The 24,747-nt window shown below is 40.0% G+C and overlaps 1 protein-coding gene across 1 annotated transcript in view; it reads right to left on the bottom strand.

The window, feature by feature from the left end:
- Positions 1 to 24,747, bottom strand: part of BABAM2 (BRISC and BRCA1 A complex member 2) — a 442,279-nt gene that overhangs the window by 70,567 nt on the left and 346,965 nt on the right. Inside the window, exon 10 of the mRNA XM_068564980.1 lies at positions 22,114 to 22,196. Within this exon, the coding sequence (XP_068421081.1) occupies positions 22,114 to 22,196 (83 nt within the window). The remainder of the gene's footprint in view (positions 1 to 22,113; positions 22,197 to 24,747) is intronic.

The raw sequence follows: 24,747 nt of genomic DNA, 5'->3' as shown, positions 1-24,747 counted from the left end.
CCATTTTTATTTGTCAATTATACCTCAAAAAAGCTGAAAAAAAGAGTGGCATGGATATTTAAGAGCCTTCTTTCCTTCACAATACGTTGACAGGTTGATCTCTCAGAATTTCTTTCTTTGAACAAGAACACCAGGAACTATCTGAAGACTGGCTGAGTCACGTCCCTGCAGCTGGAGGCACAGTGGTGCCCGTGAGGGCCCGTTTTGTGAGGAGAGGAGGTTATGTTGGTTCACTCCCTGGGCGGGCGAGACCTTGAAGGAACAATGTCCCTGATGCAGCAGGAAGTAGCCCTAGTGGCAGGTGGTGGCTCTGGTCCAGCTTGAGGCCCAACCAAATCAAACACACCCAACCACCTTGCATTTACAAAAACCTCTTCTATTTGAATGAGAGGTGAAAACTCTAAGACTCTGGGTCTGCGTTCTTCTGAAGAATTCCATACATGTGAAGCAGCTGCCTCCCTTTATCTCCGACACTGCCAGACAAGTAAAGCATTCCACAGAGCTTTAGCTGTGTGTTCATGGACAGCTATCATCTTCTAAATCGGGAAAACCAAATAAGATGCTCTACATCCTTTTTGTCTCCAAGGCTCTGGCACATAATCTGTATATGTCAACTTGGCATTCACGTACCCTCTGCATAACTGACGCCTGCATCCCAGGGAAACAGGGCAAGATCATATCATTATAAGAATCAAGAAATAATAGCATTACATCATTGTGTGAGTAAGATGAGGCAAGGCAGAGCTGAAAGGACTCAGCGTTTGAATTTAAACATTTGGGACCTGATTTAATCATTCTGCATTTACCACCTGTGGGATCTTAGGCACGTTACTAAACCTCTCTGCTTTCTACCTTTCCATTTGGAGAATGGCAATCGTGATTTTTATCTGGCAGGATTGTTGTAAGGATTATGAGACAATGCACATAAAGTATCTAACACAGTGATCGTCTCACAGTGAGTGGTCTTTAAACGACAACTATTAGTGCGATGTGGATTGAGGGCCCAGATACTTTCTCTTCCATAGAAACAGGAGAAGATATCAACAGATGGAAGGAAGAATCTTGCCATTGGGGTGAACAGGACTCGTGGTTCAGGAGTGAGAAGATGAAGGTGGTTTCCAGTTCAGGTTCAATCAAATCCATGACCAATAGCAGCAGTGGCCAAAACCCTCTCCAAAGCATAAAGCCCACGAAGTGGCAACACAGGTACCAGACATCAGCACGAAACGGGCTTGTTCTTAGATCTGGTCCTTTCTTAAGAGACAATTTTAATATAATTTTCTGGAGCAGTGGGCTATACTGATGATTTTCTAATTTTAAGTTCCTTGAGGGAAGGACCATATCTTATTTGTGTACCTGATATACTGCCTGGCTCAAGATGGGGCTTCAAAAAATAATTTTTAATTGAATTAAAGTAGTGGCCTTAACCCTGTTTTCCAGGCCAGAGTAGAGAAAAATAGCACATGTACTATAAACAATGCCAAGGCAATATTCCTTCCAGCATTTTCATAATATGTATGTTAGCCAAGTACTGCTAAGTACTATTAGTCAAGTACTGTTAGAGCCTCTGATGTGATCTTCAGTGTAAAAAAAAACGACAAGAACAAAATCCAAAATATCTTCAGATTATTTTTATTGAACAGTCTGGGTTTGTTTTTACTCTTTCTACAGCCCATGTTCATATCTGGAGCCTCCCTTTTATGGGCTCTGAAGCTGTAAATCTTAAAGAAGACAGATAAGGTAGGCACCTTGTTAAACAAAATCCCCACCAATATGACAAACATTCAAACAGGAGTGGCCTGCCTTTATCTCGTCGCCACCCAGTTTTGACGGAGTCTGTTTCCCTTTTACAAAGGGTTTGCTGTCTGAGAAGTGAACATTTTACCCAAGAGACCAAAAGTCACTCCCCAGCAAGGTATTTCCCAAAGGAGTTGTACTGTCTGTTCCAGAGGGCGGGCTGCGGCTGCTGAACTAACTCTCCAGGCTGCCGTGAATGCCTTGATTTTTATCTATGGTTAGAGGAATTGCGTTTTCTGATAACCTCAGTCCACTCCCCTGAAAACGTGGGTATGTATCCATATGCTGACTCATTCTGGGTGCAGAGAGCACAGAATCCCCTACAGAGGGTGGAGACGGCAGAGGCTGAAACTTCAGAGGAGGAGAAGGGGGAAGGGGGTGGGATGGAGAGAACAGCAACCCAGAGGGCTGGATTGATTATTTACAAGCTGGTTTGCCAGCAGCCAGATAAGGGATGGATCCTGGCTGGTGACTGTTACCGTGCTGCTTCTTTTAGGTCTTTCACTTAGCGATAAAGAAGATGTGATGTGTTTATCAAGTCATTTGGTTGCCCTGGAAGTTGGACCTGTGCCTGTGGTGATAACTGTCTAGCCATGACTCCTGTTTGTTACAAGCCTCAGCTTTTGTTTGCTGAAATTTGGGATTTAGTTGCATCTTCGTAGGTAGGAGATACTTTTAAAGGGACGGTTTTTAGGAAATTTAGATACATAGTGCTTGCCTTTCACTGGGAAGGATCACAATATAGCTTTGCGGGATTTCTCTGCAAGGAATAATCCCTTCGGCACACAACAAGTCACACTACACACTGAGAGTATGAAGACGACTGATCCATACAGGAGAACCAGACAGGATTCTGACCAGGGCACTGGGGCTGATCAAAACCATGGCGGCCAACAACGTTTGTGATCTCAGGGGCACCCAGCCCCAAAGTGAGTCACTTTCACAGCATGAGGGACACCAACTGATAGTCACCTTTTCAAGTGGTGGGTCTGCTCCTTGTCACATTCTTAGAACTAATAAAGATTTATTTGTATTACTACTAATGATAGTGTTCCAGTTCTTTTTAAAAATTACTATGCAATGTTTGATACATGTCAAAGAATACTTGTAATGCACATTTAACATAGTGAAAAAATAGAACGTGAATGAATCCACACTCCCTCTCTGAACAAAGACACTACCCGCAGGTCGAAGCGCCTTGTGTGCTCCCTCTCCACTCAATCCCCCTGCCTCTCTCCCCAGAGATAACCACTATCCTCAAGTATCTGTTTGCCATTCTTTTGTTTTTTTAAAAACGTGGTTTTAATGCCTATTTCTGTATCCCTAAATAATATTTTATCTGGTTCTGCTTGTTTTTGAGCTTTTCATATACAAATTCTATCACATAGTATGTCTCCTGTGACTTGCTTCTTTCAGTCAACATTGGGTTTCTTAAGATTTCATCTTTACTGTGTGCAGATATGGTTTTGTCATTTCCACAACGGTGTAATGTTCCATGGGGTGAGTTTAACACTATTTATTTATCTACTTCCCCATTAGTTTTTACCACGACTAACAATGCCACCATGACTATTCTTGTACACGTGCTCCTCAAACACTTTTCCTCCTGGGCAAAGTCAAACAAATTTCTCAGCCTTCCTGCAGCGAGGTAGAGTCACATGACTGAATTCTGACCCATGGACTGTGGACGGGAGGGATAAATACCACTTCTAGACCTGGCCCCTACAACCCTGAACGTGCTGGTCTGAGGCAGAAGATGCAGTGGAGGATGCCGAGGCCCCAGGGAATGGTGCAGCCACTGAACTGAAGCAGCCAGGTCCCAGGATGCCTGCTTGAAGCAGAGCCCTCCCCCACTCCCTAATGACCGTTGGTGAAGTGATAGCACAAAAAAATAAACCTTTACTGTTAGCCACAGAGATGGGGGTTGCTTGTTGTATGTTAGGCTTTCCTGACTACTACGACCTCCATTAAAATAGATTAGAGTGTGGGTATGTCTGTAAGAAGGGGTCAGGGCTGGGGATGAGGAGAGAAGGAGGGAGGTGTGCTTATAAAATGGCACCAGGGATCCTTGGGGTGATGGAGACGTTGTGCGTCTTGGTTGTGTCACTGTCAATATCCTGGTTGTTGATAATGTACCACAGTTGTTCAAGATGTTACTGCCACTGCAGGAAACTGGGTAAAGGGCACACAGGATTCCTCTGGGTTATCTGTTACACTCACATGTAAATGTACAATTATCTCAAAGGAAAAATTTTTTAAAAACTACGAAAGACCGTATGGTAAATATGGAGAAGTATTAACAAAAGGAGGAAGGCAATTTCTCCCTTGTTTTTGGAAAACAGAAAAGTAAAGTGGCATTAGGTATAGAGGATGGCCCTGAGACCCAGGTGTGTGCCCAATGCACATGACTTTGCCCTTGGTTTCTTCACCTTAAAACAAGGACAATACCTGCCCTAAAACTTCACGGGGCTTGGGGAGATACAAATTACATGAGATGATAAATAGGAAAGTACTTTGAAATATTGAAAAGTTTTATACAGGGTGTTGAAGACACATTTCTAGTAACAACTTGGGAATGACAAAGCATAATACAAATCCCACCTAGATTTTTAAGAGCTGGAAAGCTGCAGGGTCTGAGTCTTTGTGTTAACTCAGCAACCAAGATTGAGGGGATGTTAGGGATTGCACATCCGTGGTAACAAGATAAAAGTACTTGTTCCAGGTGCAGACAGAGTGTGAAATATGCTACTTCTAACGTAAGAAAGAAAAGAATCAAGAATATATATTTATATTTATTTTATTCACATAAAGAAACTCTGTAAGCCGGAATTGAAAAACTAATAAAAGTGCCAAGAAGAGGAACAGGGTGGATTGAGCAGGGGTGAGGGTGAGACTTTTCATAGTGTGCATTTTTTTTAACTAGGTGAATATATTGCTTATTCAAACAATAAAATGCAAAATTTAAGGGACATTCTTAGGGACGGTTCCTATATTGTGTGTGTGTGTGTGTGTGTGTGTGTGTGTGTGTGTGTGTGACAGTTACTTCTGTTTTCCTCACGGCCTTACTTAGTTCCAGGAGGATGAAGTTTGCTGAGTGTTATCACTGGGGTGTGTATTTGTGTGTGCCCGTGTGTGTGTGTGTTAGTACAAGTCTGCATACGCCAGAGAATTCTGGACAAGGTCTTACCCCCTGCATGTCTCCCCACATTGGAAATACCCAGGAGTCATGGAGTGGGGACCACTGGAGCAGCAACCCCTGCTTTTCAATTTTCTGCCCCTTACCATATTACTATGTTTAAGAACACCAACTGATTTAATTATATTATCACTTTACATGGGGAAACTGAGGCTGACCTAACTCACTTTACCAGACAAAATGAGATTAGAAATAGCAGCTGAGGTCTTTCCTCCCACTTCTGCACTATAACCGCTAGTCAGTAACTCCTTGGGTCTTAACGTGGCTTAAAACGCAAATGCTCTCAGGGTAACAAAGTTAAACCCAGGGTTGTTTCAAAGGACTTTCTAGTTGTTACAAGAATTAAATTTGAAAAGCTGAAATCAAGAAGCAATTCTTTCGGATTGTGTTGGTTTTCTGCAGCCTCCACGATCTCGGCCATAATGGAAACAAGGAACCATGTTGGAGTAAACTGTCTTTGAACCTTTGAGGGTAGAGTCTCTTTTTGTCTACTCTCTGCAGAGTCCACTAAGCCTGCAATCTTGGGCTGTTCACCTCCCAGAAGAATGGGTCTTTTGAAGTATGCTGTCCTCTTGGTTGGAGGCCAACTGCGCATGCTTTCATCTTCTTGTAAACACAATGTTCAAGCACTGTCCCATCGAAATGGGTTCTACCTCCTCATTGCCTGACTGTGGTGGAATGATTTGAACTGAAGGTTTGGCCCACTCCATTCTTCCAACATAAAACAAAGGTTATGCCACTGAGAGATGCTTTGCTGAGACCACAATTCATTTCTGAGGTCTCAACCAAACACGAGCTGAAGGATTAACTTTGCAAATTCTTTTAATTTGTCTGACACAGGAGACAGTTTACAAAACATATGAGGTTTCCACGCTACAGCCAAATGAAAAAATAAGAAATATTAGCATAGCCAAAGAGGTTTTAAAAGAAGACTGTTCATTGGGAGAAGCCTCAGGGAATCTGAGTACAGCAGACTGTGAGTTCCTTTAGAAAATGAACATGTCCCATTCAGCCCTATATCTTTAGTATTCAGTATGGTGCCTGTCACAAAGAATACGCTTAAACATTCATGGAGTTAGTTAAATGCAGCTGCCACCTGGGAGGACATAAAAAGACAAACCCCATTTCTACAAATGCTAGGACCTATAAAGCTAAATGAGACCCTATGTCTAACCTGACAGACTAACTGGAAAAATGCACAGAACTAAATTTGTATCTTTATTGGGAAACAAACTGAGGGGTGACAATGGTTTAGGTCAGAGATTGCTGGGTGCCTGGCATTTAAAATGTGAATGCAGTTTGCTAATTCCCTCGCCTCATGGATAGATTCGTTTTGTAATTATCTTCACTAGACTCACCTGTATGCAAAGTTTGCTGATCACTGGCAGGTACTATGGTTTCCCTGGAGACAGGGAATCCTTAATCCGCCTTTTCAACACTTGGGAGAGTTCAAAAGACTCACAGTACAAAGAGACAGATTCATAGTTGGGAGTATCAGAAGCAGCACTGGGAGAAGTAACTCATTTACAGAAAAGAACTAAGACTTAGGATTTGTACCCACCATGTACACTGGGGTAGGGACTCTCCTGACGGTATACATACCTAGAGTCTTTTAAGTGTTATAGAAGTGGCAATACATATACACTATATTACGTATATAGTGTTATATAGTATATGTACTGTGCTTCCCAGCCTCTTTCAAATCATAGCATGTACTCAGAAAGTGCTATGATTTTATGGCACTATGGGAAAAATTTACGAGGCTGGCAGAGGTCACTGACCATAGGGTCCAGCTTCTCCAAGGACTGAAACCATCAGTAGCCTATCTGTAGCCTGTCCGCAACCCAGCAGTATGTCCTAGCACGTGGGCTGGGAAGCTTTAGTGAACTGCTGAGAACCAGAGTTCTGGAAAGGTCTTAGTTCAAATGCTGTTCCCTTCTACTACTAGCTGTGCGACTTCTGGCAAGTTACTTCATTTCTAGGTGCTTTAGTTTCCTCTACTGTAGAATGGGGATAAGTAGCCATCTTATCGGGCTGTTGAGAGAATTATATGGAATTAGGAATGTAAAGTACTTAGTACAGTACTTTGCACATAATAAGCATTCAGTAATAAGTGACACTATTTATACAAAACAATGGCATTATCATCTTCATCATCACCACCTATCATTAGAGGTCACTTCTTATCATCTTAGTAACCTCTGATTGAGAATGAATTAGATAAAGAAAAAATACCAGGTTGACTGAGACTGATGAAATGTGAATAAGATGCCTGCCCACTAATGAATTTTTTATTTGTTCATTTTTAAAATTGTGGTAAAACATACAGAACATAAACTTACCATTTTAGCCATTTTTAAGTGTACAGTTCAGTAGCATTAAGTATACTCACATTGTTGGGCAAACATCACCACCATCTATCTCCAGGGCTTTTCTCATCTTCCCAAACTGAAACTCTACCTATGAAACAACAACTCCCCACTCCCTGTCTTCCCATTCCCTTGTAACCTCTATTCTGCTTTCCGTCTCTGTGAAACTGACTACTCTAGGTACCTCATATAAGTGCAATCACACAGTATTTGTCCTTTTAATTGTGTTTTGACATTCCCTTCACCCTCACCTATCTGAATACAAGGGTTTAAATCTAGCCAAGGGTCATTCTCAGTCCAGAAGTCACTCCCCAAAGCCTCTTTCAGTACATTCTAGGCCAGGCCATGTCAAGAATTTGGACCACCTCTATGGGAGGAAAAGTTACCAACAAGGTTTCAAGTTCCAAACCAGAACCCCATTCAGTGCGAAGTATGACTGAATCCTTTTGTTAAGGGTTCAGTCAGGCCAAATAGTTCTGAATCATCCAAACTGGGGATGACCAGGGGTTTCTAGCTTGGGACAGATTCCAGGTGAAGCTGGTGAGAGCCTCCACCATGCATTTGTTTCATGTAAATGTTCACTCGTTGACTCTTCACCTGGATATCCAGTGGCTCATAAAATTCAACATATCCCAAACTGGGCTCAACATTTCCAAATCTGCTCCTCCTAACGTAATCCTTGCTTCAAATGATGGCATCATCGGCTGTCTAGATGCCTATGGAAGAAACCTGGGAATCATCCTACTTCTTCTTAGTCCTTGACTGGGATCAACTACTAAGTTTTGCCAGTTTTACTTCCATTCTTGAAATATTTTCTTTCCCTTCATCTCTATCATGACTGCTCTAGTTCAGGTCTAATCATCTTTTGCCTAAACTATCTTTTTAGGTTTCCAGGTTCACATTTCAAATCATCTTCTACATAGTATCAGAATAATCTCTTTTTATAAAAAGCAAATATATGCCCCTTCTCTACTGAGCATTCTTCAGTAACTTCTTGCTATCCTCAGGATAAAGTCCATATCCGTCAGACTGCTATACGATGCTCTCTGAGTTCTGGGCTCTTACAGACTCGCTAGCTCAATCAGACATTCTTCAGGCTCTATTATATTGATACATTAGAAGAATTCTAAGCCACTTACAGTTCCTCACGTATACTCTGTGTTTTCCCACAGTGCTTTTGTTTACGCTAGCCTCTCTGTCTGAAATGTTCTTACAGCCCTCCTGTCCTACCGGGTTGGGTGCCCCTTCTCTGCATTCCTGAAACATCTGGTGTACGCCTAGCATTGAACTTTAAATGTTTCACTGTTGTTTTTATATGTTTATCTTCCTCACTAGACTGAGCCATTCCAGAACAGGCAGTATTCGTCCGGTATCCCTAGCGTCTTGAAAGTGCCTGAACCAAAGCAGATGTTCAATATGTGGTGAATAAAGGACTAAATCAACAAACAAATGAGAATAGCTATGGCATAGGTCAGGTCTGGATGCCACTGGAAGGAAGGAAGGAAGGAAGGAAGGAAGGAAGGAAGGAAGGAAGGAAGGAAGGAAGGAAGGAAGGAAGGAAGGAAGGGAGGGAGGGAGGGAAGGAGGGAGGGAGGGAGGGAAGGAGGGAGGGAGGGAGGGAAGGAGGGAGGGAGGGAGGGAAGGAGGAAACAAGGAAGGGAATACACATTGGAAAAGAAGAAGTAAAACTGTCTTCATTTGAAGATGACATATAGAGTGTACATAATATTCTAAGAAATCTACTAAAGGTCAACATACAAAAGTCAATTGTACCCCTATATATTAACAATGAACAATTAGACTATGAAAATTAAAAAAATACTCCATTCACATTAGCTTAAAACAGACTTAGGAATTAATTTAACAAAAGATGTACAAGACCTGTATACTGAAAACTACAAAGCACTGCTAATGGAAATTAAAGAAGATGTAAATAAATGAAAACATATACCATGTTCATGAATCAGAAGATTCAGTATTTCTAAGACAGCAATTCTCCCCAAATTGAGCTATATATTCAGTGCAATCCCAATCATTCTTTTTGTGAAGAAACTGACAAGCTAATTCTAAAATGTATAGGAAAAGGTAAAAGATCTAAGCAGCCTAAACAATTTGAAAAAAGAAACACAAGGTTAAAGACTTATCCTACCTGATTTCAAGGCTTACTATAAAATGAAAGTATAGATACATAGATCAATGGAACAGACTAGAGATTACAGAAATAGATATACATTTATTTGGTCAACTGATTTTTGGCAAAAGTGCCAAGGTAATTCAATGAGGAATGGACAGTCTTTTCAACAAATGGTGCTGGAACACATGGTTATTAGTTTACAAAAAAAAAAAAAAAAAAGAAAAAAAAGAAGCATGCCCCTTACCTCACACTATACACAAAAATTAACTTGAAATGGATCACAGACTTACATTTAAGAGCTAAAACTATAATCTTTTTAGAATAGACAAGGCAGAAATTCTTGCTGAACTAGATTAGGCAAGAATTTCTTAAGCAGGACACAAAAAGCATGGCCCTTAAGATCAAAAAGTAATAAAATGGACTTAATCAAAATTTAATTTTTTTGCTCTTTGAAAGACATAGTTAAGAAAATGAAAAGGCAAGCCACAGATTGGGAAAAAAGATCTGCAGAAGATACAACTGAAAAGGGGCTTGTATCCAAAATATATAAAGAATTCGTAACTCAAAAATAAGACAACAATCCAATTAAAAACAGAAAAAAGATTTGAACAGACACTTCACAAAATAACTTACTTGGCAAATAAGCACATGAAAGGATGCTCAACTAGCCATTAGGGAATTGTAAATTAAAACCACAATGAGACACTACTACACACCCTATAACAACTGAAATTAAAAGGACTGATAATAGCGAGTGTTGGAGAGGATGTGAATGAACTGAAGTCCCATACACTGTTAGTGAGAATGTAACAACTTACAGCCTTCTGGAAAACAGTACGGCAGTATGCTACTGAGTTAAACGTATATTTACTATATGATCCAGCAACCCCACTCCTAGGTTTTTACCGAAGAGAAATAAAAACATATGTCCACACAAAGACTTGTGAAAGAAAGAAAATATAAAAGACTATACTCTTTATGATTCCATTTTTGTGAAATTCTAAAACAGAATAAACTATAGTAATGGAAAATATGATCAGTGGCTCCCTGGGGCTGGAGGTCAAGGGAGGGGATTAACTGCAAAGCCACAAGAGAAACTTTTTAGGGTGATGAAAATGTTCCATGTCTTGACTGTGGTGCTAGTTCTATGACCATACGTGGTTGCCAACATTCATTTAAGGGTTCACTTAAAACGGGTGAATTTTACTATATGGAAATTATACCTCAAAAAAGATGGAAAAAAATATGCTTCGCGGACTTACGAAAGTTGAATTTGTACAATTAGGAAGCATACAATATGCAAATGGAGAAGTCATTAAACCTTAAATCTGAGCGTTATTTTCTGGCTTTTTCCTTATGCTGAACATTACTCAGTTCTTCAAGCTAAGATGTTAAGATGTCGGCAGTACAATACTGAACACATACGGTTGTAAAAGTACTCACCTGTCTTAGTATCTTAGAACTGAGCCATTCAAACATAGGAAAAATAACTGGATTTAAGAAACCTGGTTTCTAGTCCTATTCTTCCCCTAACATCATGCATGGCCTCGGTCCAGGCATTCAGCCACATCCTATCCCTGTAATACAGAGAGTTTTCAGTAATCTGAGGTCCATGCACCCCCCTTCACCACCTCCTCCTCCTCCACAAGGGTCCTTGGATAAAATTCAGGGCATCTGGGAACTTGCATGGGAAAAATGTATGTCTTTATATTCACTACTTTTAACTGAAATTTAGCATTTCCTCTAATTATGAATGCAGGCAACCAACTGTAGCAGTGTTAGCAGTACTTTGACTTTGTTATCAAGAGAAATCACAGATATTTTTATATCACATTGTGGTTGTTGCTCATATCTTCAAATATTCTTTATGCTCATCACTATTTCAAAATTGCAGTGGTTATTAGATTTGCCATGGATATTGTTATTTAAGGTATTTACAAAGAAGCTCTTATATCTCTGTTATTACTTTTTAAAGATTTGATAATAGTATTTTAATATAATTGGCTTCCTTGTAGTACTGCATAATTTATTTTATGCATTTCAAAACACTGAAGAAAGGATCCAGAGGGGTCACCAAAGGGGTCTTTGGCACAAGAAAATGTTAAAAACCCCTGGGCAAGATGACCTCTAACCATTCAATTAACTGCTAAGAATTCTATTCAAAACTGGCATAGAGATAGATAGCTCATATTGTAAATGAGATAATTAAAAGCACTTTAAAACTGTAAGGTGGTACACTAATGTAAGAGGTTGTCTCCTATAGGCCCATGGGTGAAGCGATGTTTTCAACGATTTCACCCCTTACTTTCTTAACTAAATTATGGGGAAGGAAAATGGGTGGTGATATCCATTATTTGTGTCCACATTTCTTTTCTAAAGAAAGATTTTCAAGATTTATGGGTCTTGACTTATTTGGATCCTGCTTTGAACAAACTAACTGTAAAAAAAACATGTTTGAGACAAACAGGGAAATTTGAACATAGACTGGGTATTAGATAATATTAAAGAATTAGATGTAATAATGTTATTTGGATACAGCTTTTTAAAAAAAATTCTTATCTGTTAGAGATGCACGTTGAATTACTTACAAGTGAAATAATATTTCACATTTGCTTCAAAATATTCCAGAAAATTAAAAAAAAAAAAAAGAAATAAGGTAGACAAAACTACAATTATGGGTGATGGGTACATGGGGGTTCATTATATTTTTCTCTCTACTTTTGTGTTTGTTTGAAATTTTTATAATAAAAAGTATTTTTAAAAAAAGATTCATAGGCTATCAGGATAGATCCAGCCCACAGAAATGCTTGGACTGTACTCTGTATAAAAAAAAAAATCAAAATCATGTAAAGGAGCATGCAGCTTGCCACAGTTCCTACCACTCCCACTTGTCTTAGAACCTGGGCTACCCCACATCTATGCAAACCTCTTTGGCTGTAGGTTTGCATGGACTTTGTATAATGAACCATTATAACTGACCACATTACTATGTCTAAGCAGGTTAAATCTAGTTTTTGATAATCAGGAAATGGTAATTCTTTTCTGTTTGTTTCATTATTGTTTTATGTTTTTATCCCCAATCTTCATTTAGAAAAAATTGAACTATACTTGATTTACAATATTGTGTTAGTTTCAGGTTTATAGCAAAGTGATTCAGAGATAGATAGATATAGATATATAGATATAGATATATATATATATATATAGAGAGAGAGAGAGAGATATATATTCTTTTTTACATTCTTTTCCATTATAGGTTATTACAAGATATTGAATATAGTTCCCTGTGCTATACAGTAAAAATCCTTGTTCATCTATTTTATATACAATGCTGTGTATCTGTTAATCCCATACTCCTAATTTCTCCCTCCCCCCCTTTCCCCTTTGGTAACCATAAGTTTGTTTTCTATGTCTGTGAGTCTGTTTCTGTTTGTAAATAAGTTCATTTATATTATTTTTTAGATTCCACATATAAGTGATATCATATAATATCTGTCTTTCTCTGTCTGACTTACTTCACTTAGTACGATAATCTCTGGGTCCATCCATGTTGCTGCAAATGGCAATGTTTCATTCTTTTTTATGGCTGAGTAATATTCCATTGTATATGTATACCATATCTTCTTTATCCATCAATCTGCTGATGGCCACCTAGGTTGCTTCCCTGTCTCGGCTATTGTAAATAGCACTGTTATGAACATTGGGGTGCATGTATCTTTTGGAAATAATAGTTTTCGTCTTATCTGGATATATGCCCAGGAATGGGATTGCTGGCTCATATGGTAACTCTATTTTTAGTTTTTTAAGGACCCTCCATACTGTTTTCTATAGTGGCTGCAGGAGCTGATAATTCCTTAATTAAGTCACTTACTTTTCTCTTTCTATGGCCACAGAGTGAAACCCTACTGGAGCCAATATATTTGTGCCACTGGACAGGGGATCGCAGCTAGACAAACTGTCACCATCACTGAGGAGTGACACTAGCTTCATGCCTCACTGCCTTCAGATCAGTAATGTCTTTGGTGAGATGCCCACTTACATTCCTGGGAGATGAGACAGTATATGCGTATCTCCCAGTGCATGCATGGTCACTGACCCTCTACGTTTGTTCCTGGGACTTACAGTTCTCTGTGAAACTCCAAAGGCTTTCGACATTCATCACATACGTGGGGATACTGCCAAGCAATGACCTGAAGCATTATAGTAATATTGTTTATTAGCACATAGGCTCTGGAATCAGTTCCTGGATTTAAATCCTAACTCTGTCACAGTGAATACATTTACCCTTTCTGTGCCACAATTTTGTCATTTGTAAAATGGGGCACTACTAGTAATTATCCTCAGAAGGGTGTTGTGAGGAAGAATAACAATATATATACGCAAGGTACTGAGAACAATTTCTAGAGCATGGTATACACTTAATATCTGTTAACTCCTGTTACTATAACTATTATCTTCAACAACAGCAAAAGTTTTACAACCAAAATAATGCCCATGTTTCAATAATACTTTAAAATTAATTCTAAGAAAAGGTTATACTGAATGAGATTGATACTATAAAAGTTACTCTTTGTAAACAGCTTCCTTTCTTTCATTGAGTGAGGTGCCTTCTTGGGTTACAATTTGTTAATTTCAAAGGCGCTGCATACGTTTTTAAGTCAAAATCACTGAGTATTCATGACCTTTCTTTCATCAGATAAACTCACTTTAGCAATCACTTTAATCCAACAATTACAGTTGAAAAGAATAATGTAACATATATAAGAGGGTATTTGGTATTGTGTATCTGATTTACGACCTCTTTCCTTACAAGAAGTCCTTTAAGGTCACTGAAAAGGTCTCACAAGGTATTAGAATGAAGAGAATGTTCCCAATGAAAATTAATGAAATGAATTCTCAAACCAGGGTCAGAAATTACAAAAAAAAAAAGACTTTCTGGAAGTAGACTCTAAACATGAAACAGAAGTTTCAATTTGAATCAAAATAGTGACAGTGGTTGCTAAAGGACTGGAGCTATTTGAGCTGTAAACCTTGAAGAGGGTGTGTTTGTGTGTGTAATCAAAAGACGAAAACCACTTTGCCCAGCAGAGCTAACCACTTTCAAGGAAGTCCAGGATAAAAATTAACCCAAATGTTTAAAGTATCTAAAATACCCATAGTTCTCTTAAGCAAAGCAAAAAGGCATTTTGCATTAGAAAGTAGATTTTCTTTTATCTTTTTCTATATTTTTAAATCATTTTGAACAGTACAGAGAACTGACTGGTTTCACTTTTTGTTCATAATCAATTTTAGTTCCTGTTGCTTTGATAGTTATTATTACTACTAAAATGATAAAATTAAACCACAAAGCTTTACATATTCCTGATCTGAGGTAAGTATATTAATTCTAAAATAATATCACACTTTTTATAAATCTGGCTTGAAATGAATTCTAATGCGTATCATTGTGGTTCCTAATTTTAATCACTTTGTTTATTCTGATTTACTCTTCAAATCTATTTATTTATATAAAAATGAGATCTGTATCCAAAAAGCAAGCAGGTTTGGGAAACCACACAGCTTTGGTTTCACTGAATTATCTAGTAGCCATCTTGTTTGTTGCTGCTAAATATTCTACAAGACATTGTTTCTGTGGCAAAGAGATGAGTTCACACCACTTTGCTCAGGAGCTGAGTGGCTGTCAATTTCGCAGCTTTGCTTTGAGTGGTGAAACGACGGTGACACATCAATGCAAATAATTTCCTTGGTTATACTAGCAATCACACAGCCTGACACAATCAGAGCTTGGAAGGGGCATTTGCAACAATAAACAGAAGGCTCTGATTTTTACTTAAAATTTCAAAAGCTGTCCTGATTTCTAGCTTATTGGCCTTGATTACAGGCCTATGAGGAAAGAATTATTTAAATGACTAGCAGAATTAGTCTGCAGTTGTCAATTTCCTCTAGCTTTCAAAAGAAAAAAAGAAAAAAAAAGTCTTACCAGAAACTGAGCTCTCTGTAAAGCAAAATTACTGTTTTCTGGACTGATGTAAGCTTAAAACTAATGAATGACCAAATGAGTGGAAAGAGAGACAGATAAGGACAAATACCAAAAGAAGTATATTAGGGAATCTGTGTGAACTTTAATTATTGAAAATAAAGAAGAAAAATCAGAGTAAGAAACTCATCATCTGCTAGAACAAATAAACCCTGCCACCTCCTTCTGCCTCTACTATAACAACTGTGAAATGGAGTAACAGAGCATTCAAAGTCCTACTAAGACCTACCTGAAATAATGGACAGAGCAAAATACAATGCAAATTATTTTCTTCTTTTAATTTCTTTTGAAAATATAAGATTGTTTATAACTAACAGAAAAACCTGCATTGTTATATTTACACGATGTCATATATAGATATAACATATATGACAATAATAGCACAAACAAGGGGGATAAGGAGGAGCAAAGTTGTTATATTTTACCAGAATTAAGTCACTATTAAACTGAAGTAGATTGTGTTAATTTAAAGATGGATACTGCAATCTCTAGAACAAACTACTAAGAAAATTTAAAAAGAAAAAGGTAGCTAAAATATCAACAAAGAAATTAAGATGGTACACTAAAAACATTTGTTTGACACAAAATGAGGCAGTAAAAGAGAAACAAAAGAGGAATGAGACAAACAGCAAACAATATCAAGATGGCAGGCCCCAATCCAACTATACCAATAATTACATTAAATGTCAATGGATTAGACTCTCTAATAAAACAGCAGAGTTTGTTTAAACGTATACAAAAGCAAAACCCAACCATATGCTGTCTACAAGAGACACACTTTAGATTTAAAGGCATTTAAAAAAAAGGTTGAAAGCAGTGGGCTGGAAAAGGTATACCAAGCAAACAATAAACAAAATAGAGCTGGGATGGGTTATTAATATCAGATGAAATAGACTTTAAGACAAGAAATATCTAGAGACAAAAAGGAACATTCCATAACGATAAAAGGGTCAATACGTGGGAAGATATAACAATTATAAACGTACATGTACCTAAGAACAAAACCGATAGAACTGAAAGGAGAAATAATCCTTCCTTCATTTGTTAGTAGTAGCTACCTTCCTCAACCAAAGGCTTTCCCCAGTTCCTGCCAGGAAACCCTTTCCTACAGCTACAGCTATAGCTCTTTCCAGCTTCTGGTAACCACACTCTCCTCTTGCCCATGCAGTCCTAGGGAAGGTAAAGACTCGCTGCTGCTGCTAACCATCCCTTTTGGTTTTCTTTAACCTTTGGACACAGTCCTTCCACTGAATTCTCCCTAGTTACCTGTGTGATGTGCCATCTCTTTTCTGATGGAAACTTGACCTATATCTAAACTCCTCTCCTTGATGTGAGAGAGACTAGTAGTTTCTTACTAAATAGGCATTCTCTCTTTCTCACTCAAGTTAAAAGAACTCTGTTTTTTAGTTGGGCACTTGCTGCCCCAGAAAAAGAACTACATTTCCCAGTCTGCCCTAGCACACAGGCTGAGGCCTTATGAACTAAGTTCTAGAACGATGACATGTAATTGGAAGTGGTGCATGAGACTTCTTCAAAGTCTCAGTAAATAAGAAGGTTTGTACCCTCCTTCCATCCTTTTTCTATTCTCTTACTTGGATCGTGACAGCTGGAGCTCCAACAGCTTTTTTGGCCTATACGCAAGAAAGTCACACCCAAGGGATGATGGAGTATAAAGCCTGAAGGAAAATCTGGGTCCCATGTGACCTTTGGATATGTCATTCCAGCCCTGGACTGCTTCCTTATACACAAGAAAGAAATACACTTCTATCTTGCTTAAACCATTGTTTTTCAAGTGTTTATTACCACTCCATCCTGATACACATGGCCTGTGAGGCACTATCTTATCTGGCCCTGACTCTCTTTCTAACCTCTCTTGTGTGACTCTCTTTGCTCACTGTGCTCCAGTCACACTGGCTCATGCAAAGCCCTTTGCTACCTTTTGTAGCTCTTTGCACAAGAGGACTTTTTTTCCCCTGAAATCTCTTCACTGAATCTGAATGGCTGCTCATTAAGGTCTCAGCTGAAATGTCAACGCCTATGAGAAGGCTTCGCTGACCATCCTAACAACAGCTCCCCTCTTAGCCTCTTTCAAAGCCCTCTGTTTTGTTCCATTATGGTGTTTGTCACCATCTGTAACATATATGTGTTAGTTGACTTCTTTATTGTCTGTCTCTCTCATTAGACTCCATTAGGGATGGTGTCTCTCTTTCTAATTCTCTCTTATATATATAACATATGAAGTTTTCTCTGTGTCACTCATCACTTTGTGCCTTGCATACAGTAAGCGAGCTTAGAGAATATTTGGTTTTAAAAATGCGTATCAGTGTACCACACCTTTATCTGATCTCTTATTAACTAGATCAGGGGTTGGCAAACTTCTTTTGTAAAGAGTCAAAGAGGAAATATTTTAGGCTTCACCATTTTTGTTGCATATTCTTCTTTTCTTTCCCCTAACAACTCTTTAAAAACATAAAAACCATTCTTAGCTCAAGGGCCATATAAAAATAGACTCAGGGTGGAGTTTGGCCCATAGGCCGTGGCCAACCAACCCTTGCGGGAGACTCTAGGTGTCTTAAGGTCAAGCCTGAGTTATTTACTTATTATATCCCCTGGGACCTAGCACAATACTGAGCACACAGCAGGTTCTCAATCAACTCAGAACTCAGGTGAATTGGATTAAATTGATTGGGTTAGGGGTCGAGAAGAGAAGAAATGAAATGGAACACCTAAGATGGTCAGATTTGGTCTAATATGTATTTTGCCAGGGAGATAAGGCCTATGGTCCAGGCTGGATGACTCAGAGGGTCATCTACCAAGGAGTTACAGGTAACTGGAAAAGATCTCAATACCCTCTCCTTCAAGCAGCAACCCTGTGACCTTAGGCAGCTGCATTCCTTACAGTGCAGCTGACAGGGGCCCATGAAAAACAGCCAATTTTCCCCAGTGGTTGCTTTTGTTCTGTGTTACTGTGCCTTGCTATCTGGTTCTCTTGTCATCCAGTATTCTGAAAAGCTGCTGCCTTAAAGACAGCATCTACCTCCAGAGGTAAATACAGCTTGGCAAATACAGAATTACCTACATAACCACTACAGATAATTCTTAGATGATGGCCAGGAAACCTTTCTGAAAACAGTTTCTGAATGAAAGCAAGTCCCTGATCCTGCTGTGGTTCCAAATCTTGCGATATGTTGATATGGATGAAGGAAAGAAAGAAGGAATAAATGGATGAAAATTCTCCACGGCCACAGCTCCCACTCCTGGAACTGCCAGAACGCCAGGAAGTTGCAGTGTCTCCTGAGAGATCCCAGACTACGTACAATGTTCTTTCTCCCCTAGGGCATTCTTACTTCCGAACACTCTGGCAAGGTCTGAGGTCACAGCCATCAGCCTCAAGAGAGGAGTGCACCTTTCCTCTAGCATCCAGAATGCTCAGAATTATTGCCAGCACCTGCCCTCTCGACAAACCTCTTCCCGGGCCTGGGCAGAACAGAGGGTGCGGGAGAGCAGAGACGTTATCGGGTGTCCTGCCAGGTCTTCAATCTGCATGGAGCGGTGAACCAGCCACAGAAGACTGGCTCCATCTCTAGGCGCTTCCTTCTTCCTTTTTCTTGTTCTTGAGATCTCAGAATAATTCAAGGCAACGTTCTATCATTAAGTCTCTGCCACCCCATATTCAACTCCCATCTTCATGGCAAGAAAAAAGGGAATAAGTGGTCCCATGGGGGTTGTAACCAAGCAAGCAGATGCTTGCAAAAGAAGGTAAGTTTCAGATGCTTAACTGTATGACTGAATAAAATGCATTACCTAACCAAGCTTCACTCTGACGTTACAAGTCCTACATTTTAGATACAAGAAAGACGCAAAAGGGTGGAAATAATTTATTTAAAGACAGGCTGTGAGTTAATGATGGAGCGGGAAACAGCATCAAAGTCCCTTGATTCACAGACAAGGTCTTATCTGCCAAAGAGCCGAGAACGTGGGCCCTGACGCTAAGAGCGGGGAGCAAACGGCCTGGGGAGGAAAGGAGTAAGAGCCTAAGGAAACACTTCGGAAGAAGTAAATTCAACAAATCTCGAGGTCCCTGTACCTGTTCTCATGAGTGTCTGGGGGTTCTATGTTTCTGAAGAAGGTAATCAAAACTAAGTGAAAATACGACTTTAGGACTTAATTTTGCATGTGACAGAGGAAGGTAGAGAAGGGGCTGTAAGAAATAGTGGATACACGGTACTGTGGGGAAAACATTCTTTGGGGAACAGACCTTCCAGAGGAACAAGAACTGCCATAACACTGGACGCACTGAGAGGAGAGCTGGCAGGAGCTGAGAGGCGGATGCGCTTCTATCCCTGAACAGCTCTCCTGCCAGGCCCCGCCAGAACCGGCATCCTTGAGTTGCACGTGGAAAACACAGGTGAGAAAGACCAGTGCCAAGGATATCTTTTTTTCCCTTATATCTGATATGATCTGACATCATCTTTTTTGAAAAGGGAATCATGGCTAGGAGACCAAAGTAAGTTTCGGGACAAACTGTTGAGATTTCATGCCACTTTGGGATGAAGAAATTGGTTGAAGCAGTCATCTAATTTACTGTTTGTAACTGTCCTTCTGTGTGTCCTTCCTTCTGCGTCCTTCTCTCACAGCTACTCTGGGAGGCCTCAGACCATAGCCACCACCACTCATGGCAGGGTACAGGTCCCTACTGCTGAGCTGGGCTAGGGGAAACACACCAGACTAATCCCCCAGGCAGCTGTCCAGGGTCATGAGACACAAACGAAGCATACAGTCAGGATCTGGGGTCAGGTTACCAGGCTAGAAACAGAATCACTGGGATCAAGATGGTGGGGCAAAGTGGACAGAGCAAATAGGAAGTGAGATCTCAGAAAGTGATTAACACTCAGAACAGAAAACCAAAGCCGTGATAAGGTCAGAATTAAACGTGAGAGCTGGAAGCAGCAGTACGCAGCTCAGCTCAGTAGAGCCACAGAAGATGGTGAGCAAAGAGGAGAGTGCCAGGAGGCCTTGACTGTGGGACCTCCTCTTCCACCTGGCCCTGTATTGTAGGTTAAGCTCCATCTGCTGATGTCTCCACAGGACTTACCAACCAAATCCCCAGTGACGTAAGAGGGAACTAAAACAGAGGGAGGCTTGTCCTAGTGATTTGAACAAGGTCATATAATTAGTTGGAGACACACCCAAGATGAAAATCTTCACCTCTCCAACTCTCTGCTTATCTGTACGCGTAATTAATATCGATCAACATGCTTGCATTTTTCAGATGCATTTGAAAAGATGGTCCCAGTGTAAGACTAGTTATCGAGTAGGAGCTCCGTATGAAGCGCTGCATGACAAGGTGGTTATCATTGGGAAATACCTTAAACGATAGGGATAACCAACTTCTTAGAAGTACGTATGGCCAACTCTCAATTATCTCTATGTAGATTATACCGTGGTAAGGTTTTCATTAGCGCTTTCTTCCCTCTACCACTGTGGACATTTTTGGGTTTCTTCCCCTACTATCTGTTGATGTGATGTCAGGTAAGACAAATTAAGCACTATTTTAGCCTAAGCGAATCATAACCAAGAAAGTAAAACTGCTGGGGAAGAAAAATGCCCCCAAGTCATTATCTTTACACTGACAGCTTGGCTAAACAGGGCCAAAGCTGTGCATCCTGAAATAGTTTATTAAAGTCTAGGGTATAGTTCCATATACTGAGTGAAGTCAACCCAAACCCACTGCTTTTCTGTAACTGGACTCAGGAGAGCTGAAACTTCTGTGCCTTTGGCTTGAAGTCTGGGCATGTTGCATATCAAATTACTAAAGAATAAAGCTCGTAGCTGACTTGCAACTTAAACCCTGCACGATGGGTCGCTGGTTCTTATATAACAAAGAAATATACAACGGAGACTAAATGATCCATTAAGGAAAAGCTGGAGCAATGTTTACTGACTGATTAATATAATACAACAGGAATTTAAATGTGCCTACTGTGTGGAAAACACTGAGAAGTCATGTCAGGAATTCATTAAAACATAGTCTCACCTTTAAGATATATATTATATATTACCAAAGTTACAGATTTTTTTCGCTTAATAAGAATGATAACCAAATGAGCAAAGCAATATGTTTCGAGTAATCTTGAAAGTTTTGAGGCCTGAATCTGGAAAGGTACTTTGAAAACAGAAATCTCTCTAGGGTAGGGTTTCTTAAATTCAGCACTACTGACATTGTGGACTCAATAACTTTTTGTTTTAGGGACCTGTCCTATGCATTGTAGGATGTTTAGCTGCATCTCTGACCTCTACCCACTAATGCCAGTAACAACCGCCAGCCCTGGTCCCCTACCCGTCGTGACAAACAAAAATGTTTCCAGACATTACCAAATGTCCCCTGAGCAGCAAATGATACCTGGTTGAGAACCACTGATCTAGAGATATTTTCTCTTGAAGACCACGCAGTAAATATACTTATGCTAAAGTAAAAGGAACCAAGTCAGGACACTAAAGTTTGTCATGTTCATTATTACATGTGGTTTAGTACATTTTTAAATGCAGGCTGCCATGCTAATAGCAAAAGTATACTCACTGTGTACAAGAAAACAAAAATCTTTCCACATCAGCAACAGAGTGAGTTTTGTAAAGCCTTCTGCATCATATTCCACGACACCCCTAAGTAATAAAAACATACACACAAACAAAAAACCCTCATAAAAACAAGGTATAAAGGAGATGGAAACAAGTAAAGAATATACTCATAAAGTCAGGGTTACTGAATCCGAGATGCATATAAGACAAGTGAGTGTTACCACAGGAAGGATGTGGGATTTGGAATGAAAGCAGCTAGGTTTAAGTTACAGCTTTGCCATTTTACTATCTGTTACAACCTCGGGCAAATCACTTAACCTTTGGAGCCTCAGTTTCCTCATCTGTAAAACAAATATAATCATATGTGTAAACTTCATCATGGAGTTGTGAAAAACAAGTAAGGTAAACCGTAAAATGTTATGCAAATGTTAGTTACTAGTGATGAGCAAAAGGACAAATGAAGAAATCAGGGCAACAATGACCCTATGTCTGTACAGTGATAGTGAAGTCTCACTTTCACTTAGGCACTGAACAGTAACAAGCAGTGACAATATTACTAACTACAGGATTATATACTACTTTCTTCCGAAGTATTTGGAATCCTTTCTCTTGTGTCCCCCTATCTTCCCCACCAGGCTCAAGACAAAGTAGCAATGTTAGCTGGGTGGACACTGGGTTCAGATGGGAGATGCACACCTCATGCGTCAATGGAGAACACCCTGTGAGCATGGAAGGGCCTGGAGAGAATTCTGATAGGCTCACCTCCCCCATTTCCCTCAAGAGCTAAGTGCTTGGGGGGGTGTTACCATAACGTGCCACTACTAACCACACAGCGAGGACAAGGATAATGTTCTCTCTTGTCCACACAAAGAGGCCTTTGTTGTCCTTAGAGATGCCTTCATCCTGGCTGAGTCAGGCCAATCAGACCATTAATACTGATGGCCTCCAGGTTTAAGTAGGAAGGAACAGTTGAACTCATTGGGAATGTAAAGGAACTAAGGCACCGAAGGCTTAGTGATTTGCTCAAAGACTGTTGATACATCACTAAGATCTGCTGACTTAAGTCAACAACTCTGTTCACCAGTTTGTATTTCTTTTAAGGATACGTAATTTACTCAACATCATAACACTGATATCTAAACTTTTTAGATCCTGCATCCCGTAAGCAAAAACAAGCACGGAATCCTTTTCATTACGCATATAGTACAGTATATGGTAGTACTTGTATATGATTTCGTAATTGTATACAAGTACTACTATATTATATGTCTAAAAAAACACAAAAATGTACATGAACCGAATGAGATTTAAAAACAAGTGTAAATTCAATTTTCACCCTTTTCGTGAATACCAATGGAGCGAGGTGGGGCACACACCCCTGAGGTATGTGCAACCTGCTTTGGCGGTCATTGTGTTAACATCTGCATTTTCGATTATATATAAGAAAGATAATCTTACTCAAAAATGAGAAGACAAACGGTGTCATTTATTAACCACTGTTTGTATCATAAGCACTTTCTCAAAATGCTCATAAATAAAGCTGAAAAAAATCTGAAGTATTAGAGACTCACGTGAGAGGCAGTCATACTGTTTAGATATCGATACTTCTATTTTGGGGATATGACAAATTTCACTGTGGATAATGAGAAAATTTCTTGAAATTGTTTTGAGGAGTCGGAAATTTTGCTTATAATTATGCCACATTTGTAAAATTATATCCCAACCTTATTCTTTTTTTTTTTTTTAAGATTTTTTTGAGGTGGACCATTTTTAAAGTCTTTCTTAAAATTGTTTCTGTCTTCTGTTTTGGTTTTTTTGGCCTCGAGGCATGTGGGATCTTAGCTCCCCGACCAGGGATCGAAGCCGCACCCCTCGCACTGGAAAGCGAAGTCCTAACACCACTGGGCCGCCAGGGAAGTTCCCCCAACCTTATTCTTGACCTCATCTTCTCTTTCTTATTCCTTTTGCCCTAATTTCTTCATTTACTTATTTAAAATTTTAATACACACACACACACACACACACACACACACACACACACACCCACCCCTTCTCTGGAATAAGGTGGGAGGTAACTAGACCACTAAAACCCTTAGGGCTTAGTCCCCTCAGGTAGGTAGAGGATCCACCTTTTAAAGAGACTGTAAGGAAAGTCCATTCCCCACCCCCCGCCTCCCAACTAAGCCCTGAGGGGAAGGTTGATAAGGGCTCTACCATCGTAAGGAAACAGCTGCAGAGCAGCCCACCACAGGCAAGGTGAAGGAAAGGGCCAGAGCACAGGGAGGGCGGGAGGAGATGCCCACCCTGGAACTGCAGCTACACACTTCCCTCCTCCCTTGTGGGACCTTCTTCCAACTCCTAATCCCAAGTGTGAGTCATCGCGATGGTGTCTAACGCCAGACTTCCTCCGCCAATCTCTGTGGCCCTGTGGGGAGTGGTGGTCCTCCTATCAGGAGACCTGAGTTCTGCGAACAGGATCCCAGCCTGGCTTTCTCTCCCCGAGGTGTGTGACTTCCGCCGGGTGCCTGAACTGGCCAAGGTTTCGGGGCTGTCTTCGGTAGAATGTGCCAGCCATGCCTGCCTGCTTCACCTCATGGCTGCTCTGTGATGACGGAGGCGCAAGTGCTGTGCAGAC

The sequence above is a fragment of the Eschrichtius robustus genome, chromosome 15, assembly GCF_028021215.1.
Source record: "Eschrichtius robustus isolate mEscRob2 chromosome 15, mEscRob2.pri, whole genome shotgun sequence".
Lineage (NCBI taxonomy): Eukaryota > Metazoa > Chordata > Mammalia > Artiodactyla > Eschrichtiidae > Eschrichtius > Eschrichtius robustus.
The sequence above is the reverse complement of the archived record's forward strand: the minus strand, read 5'-3'. Positions and strand labels throughout refer to the sequence as shown.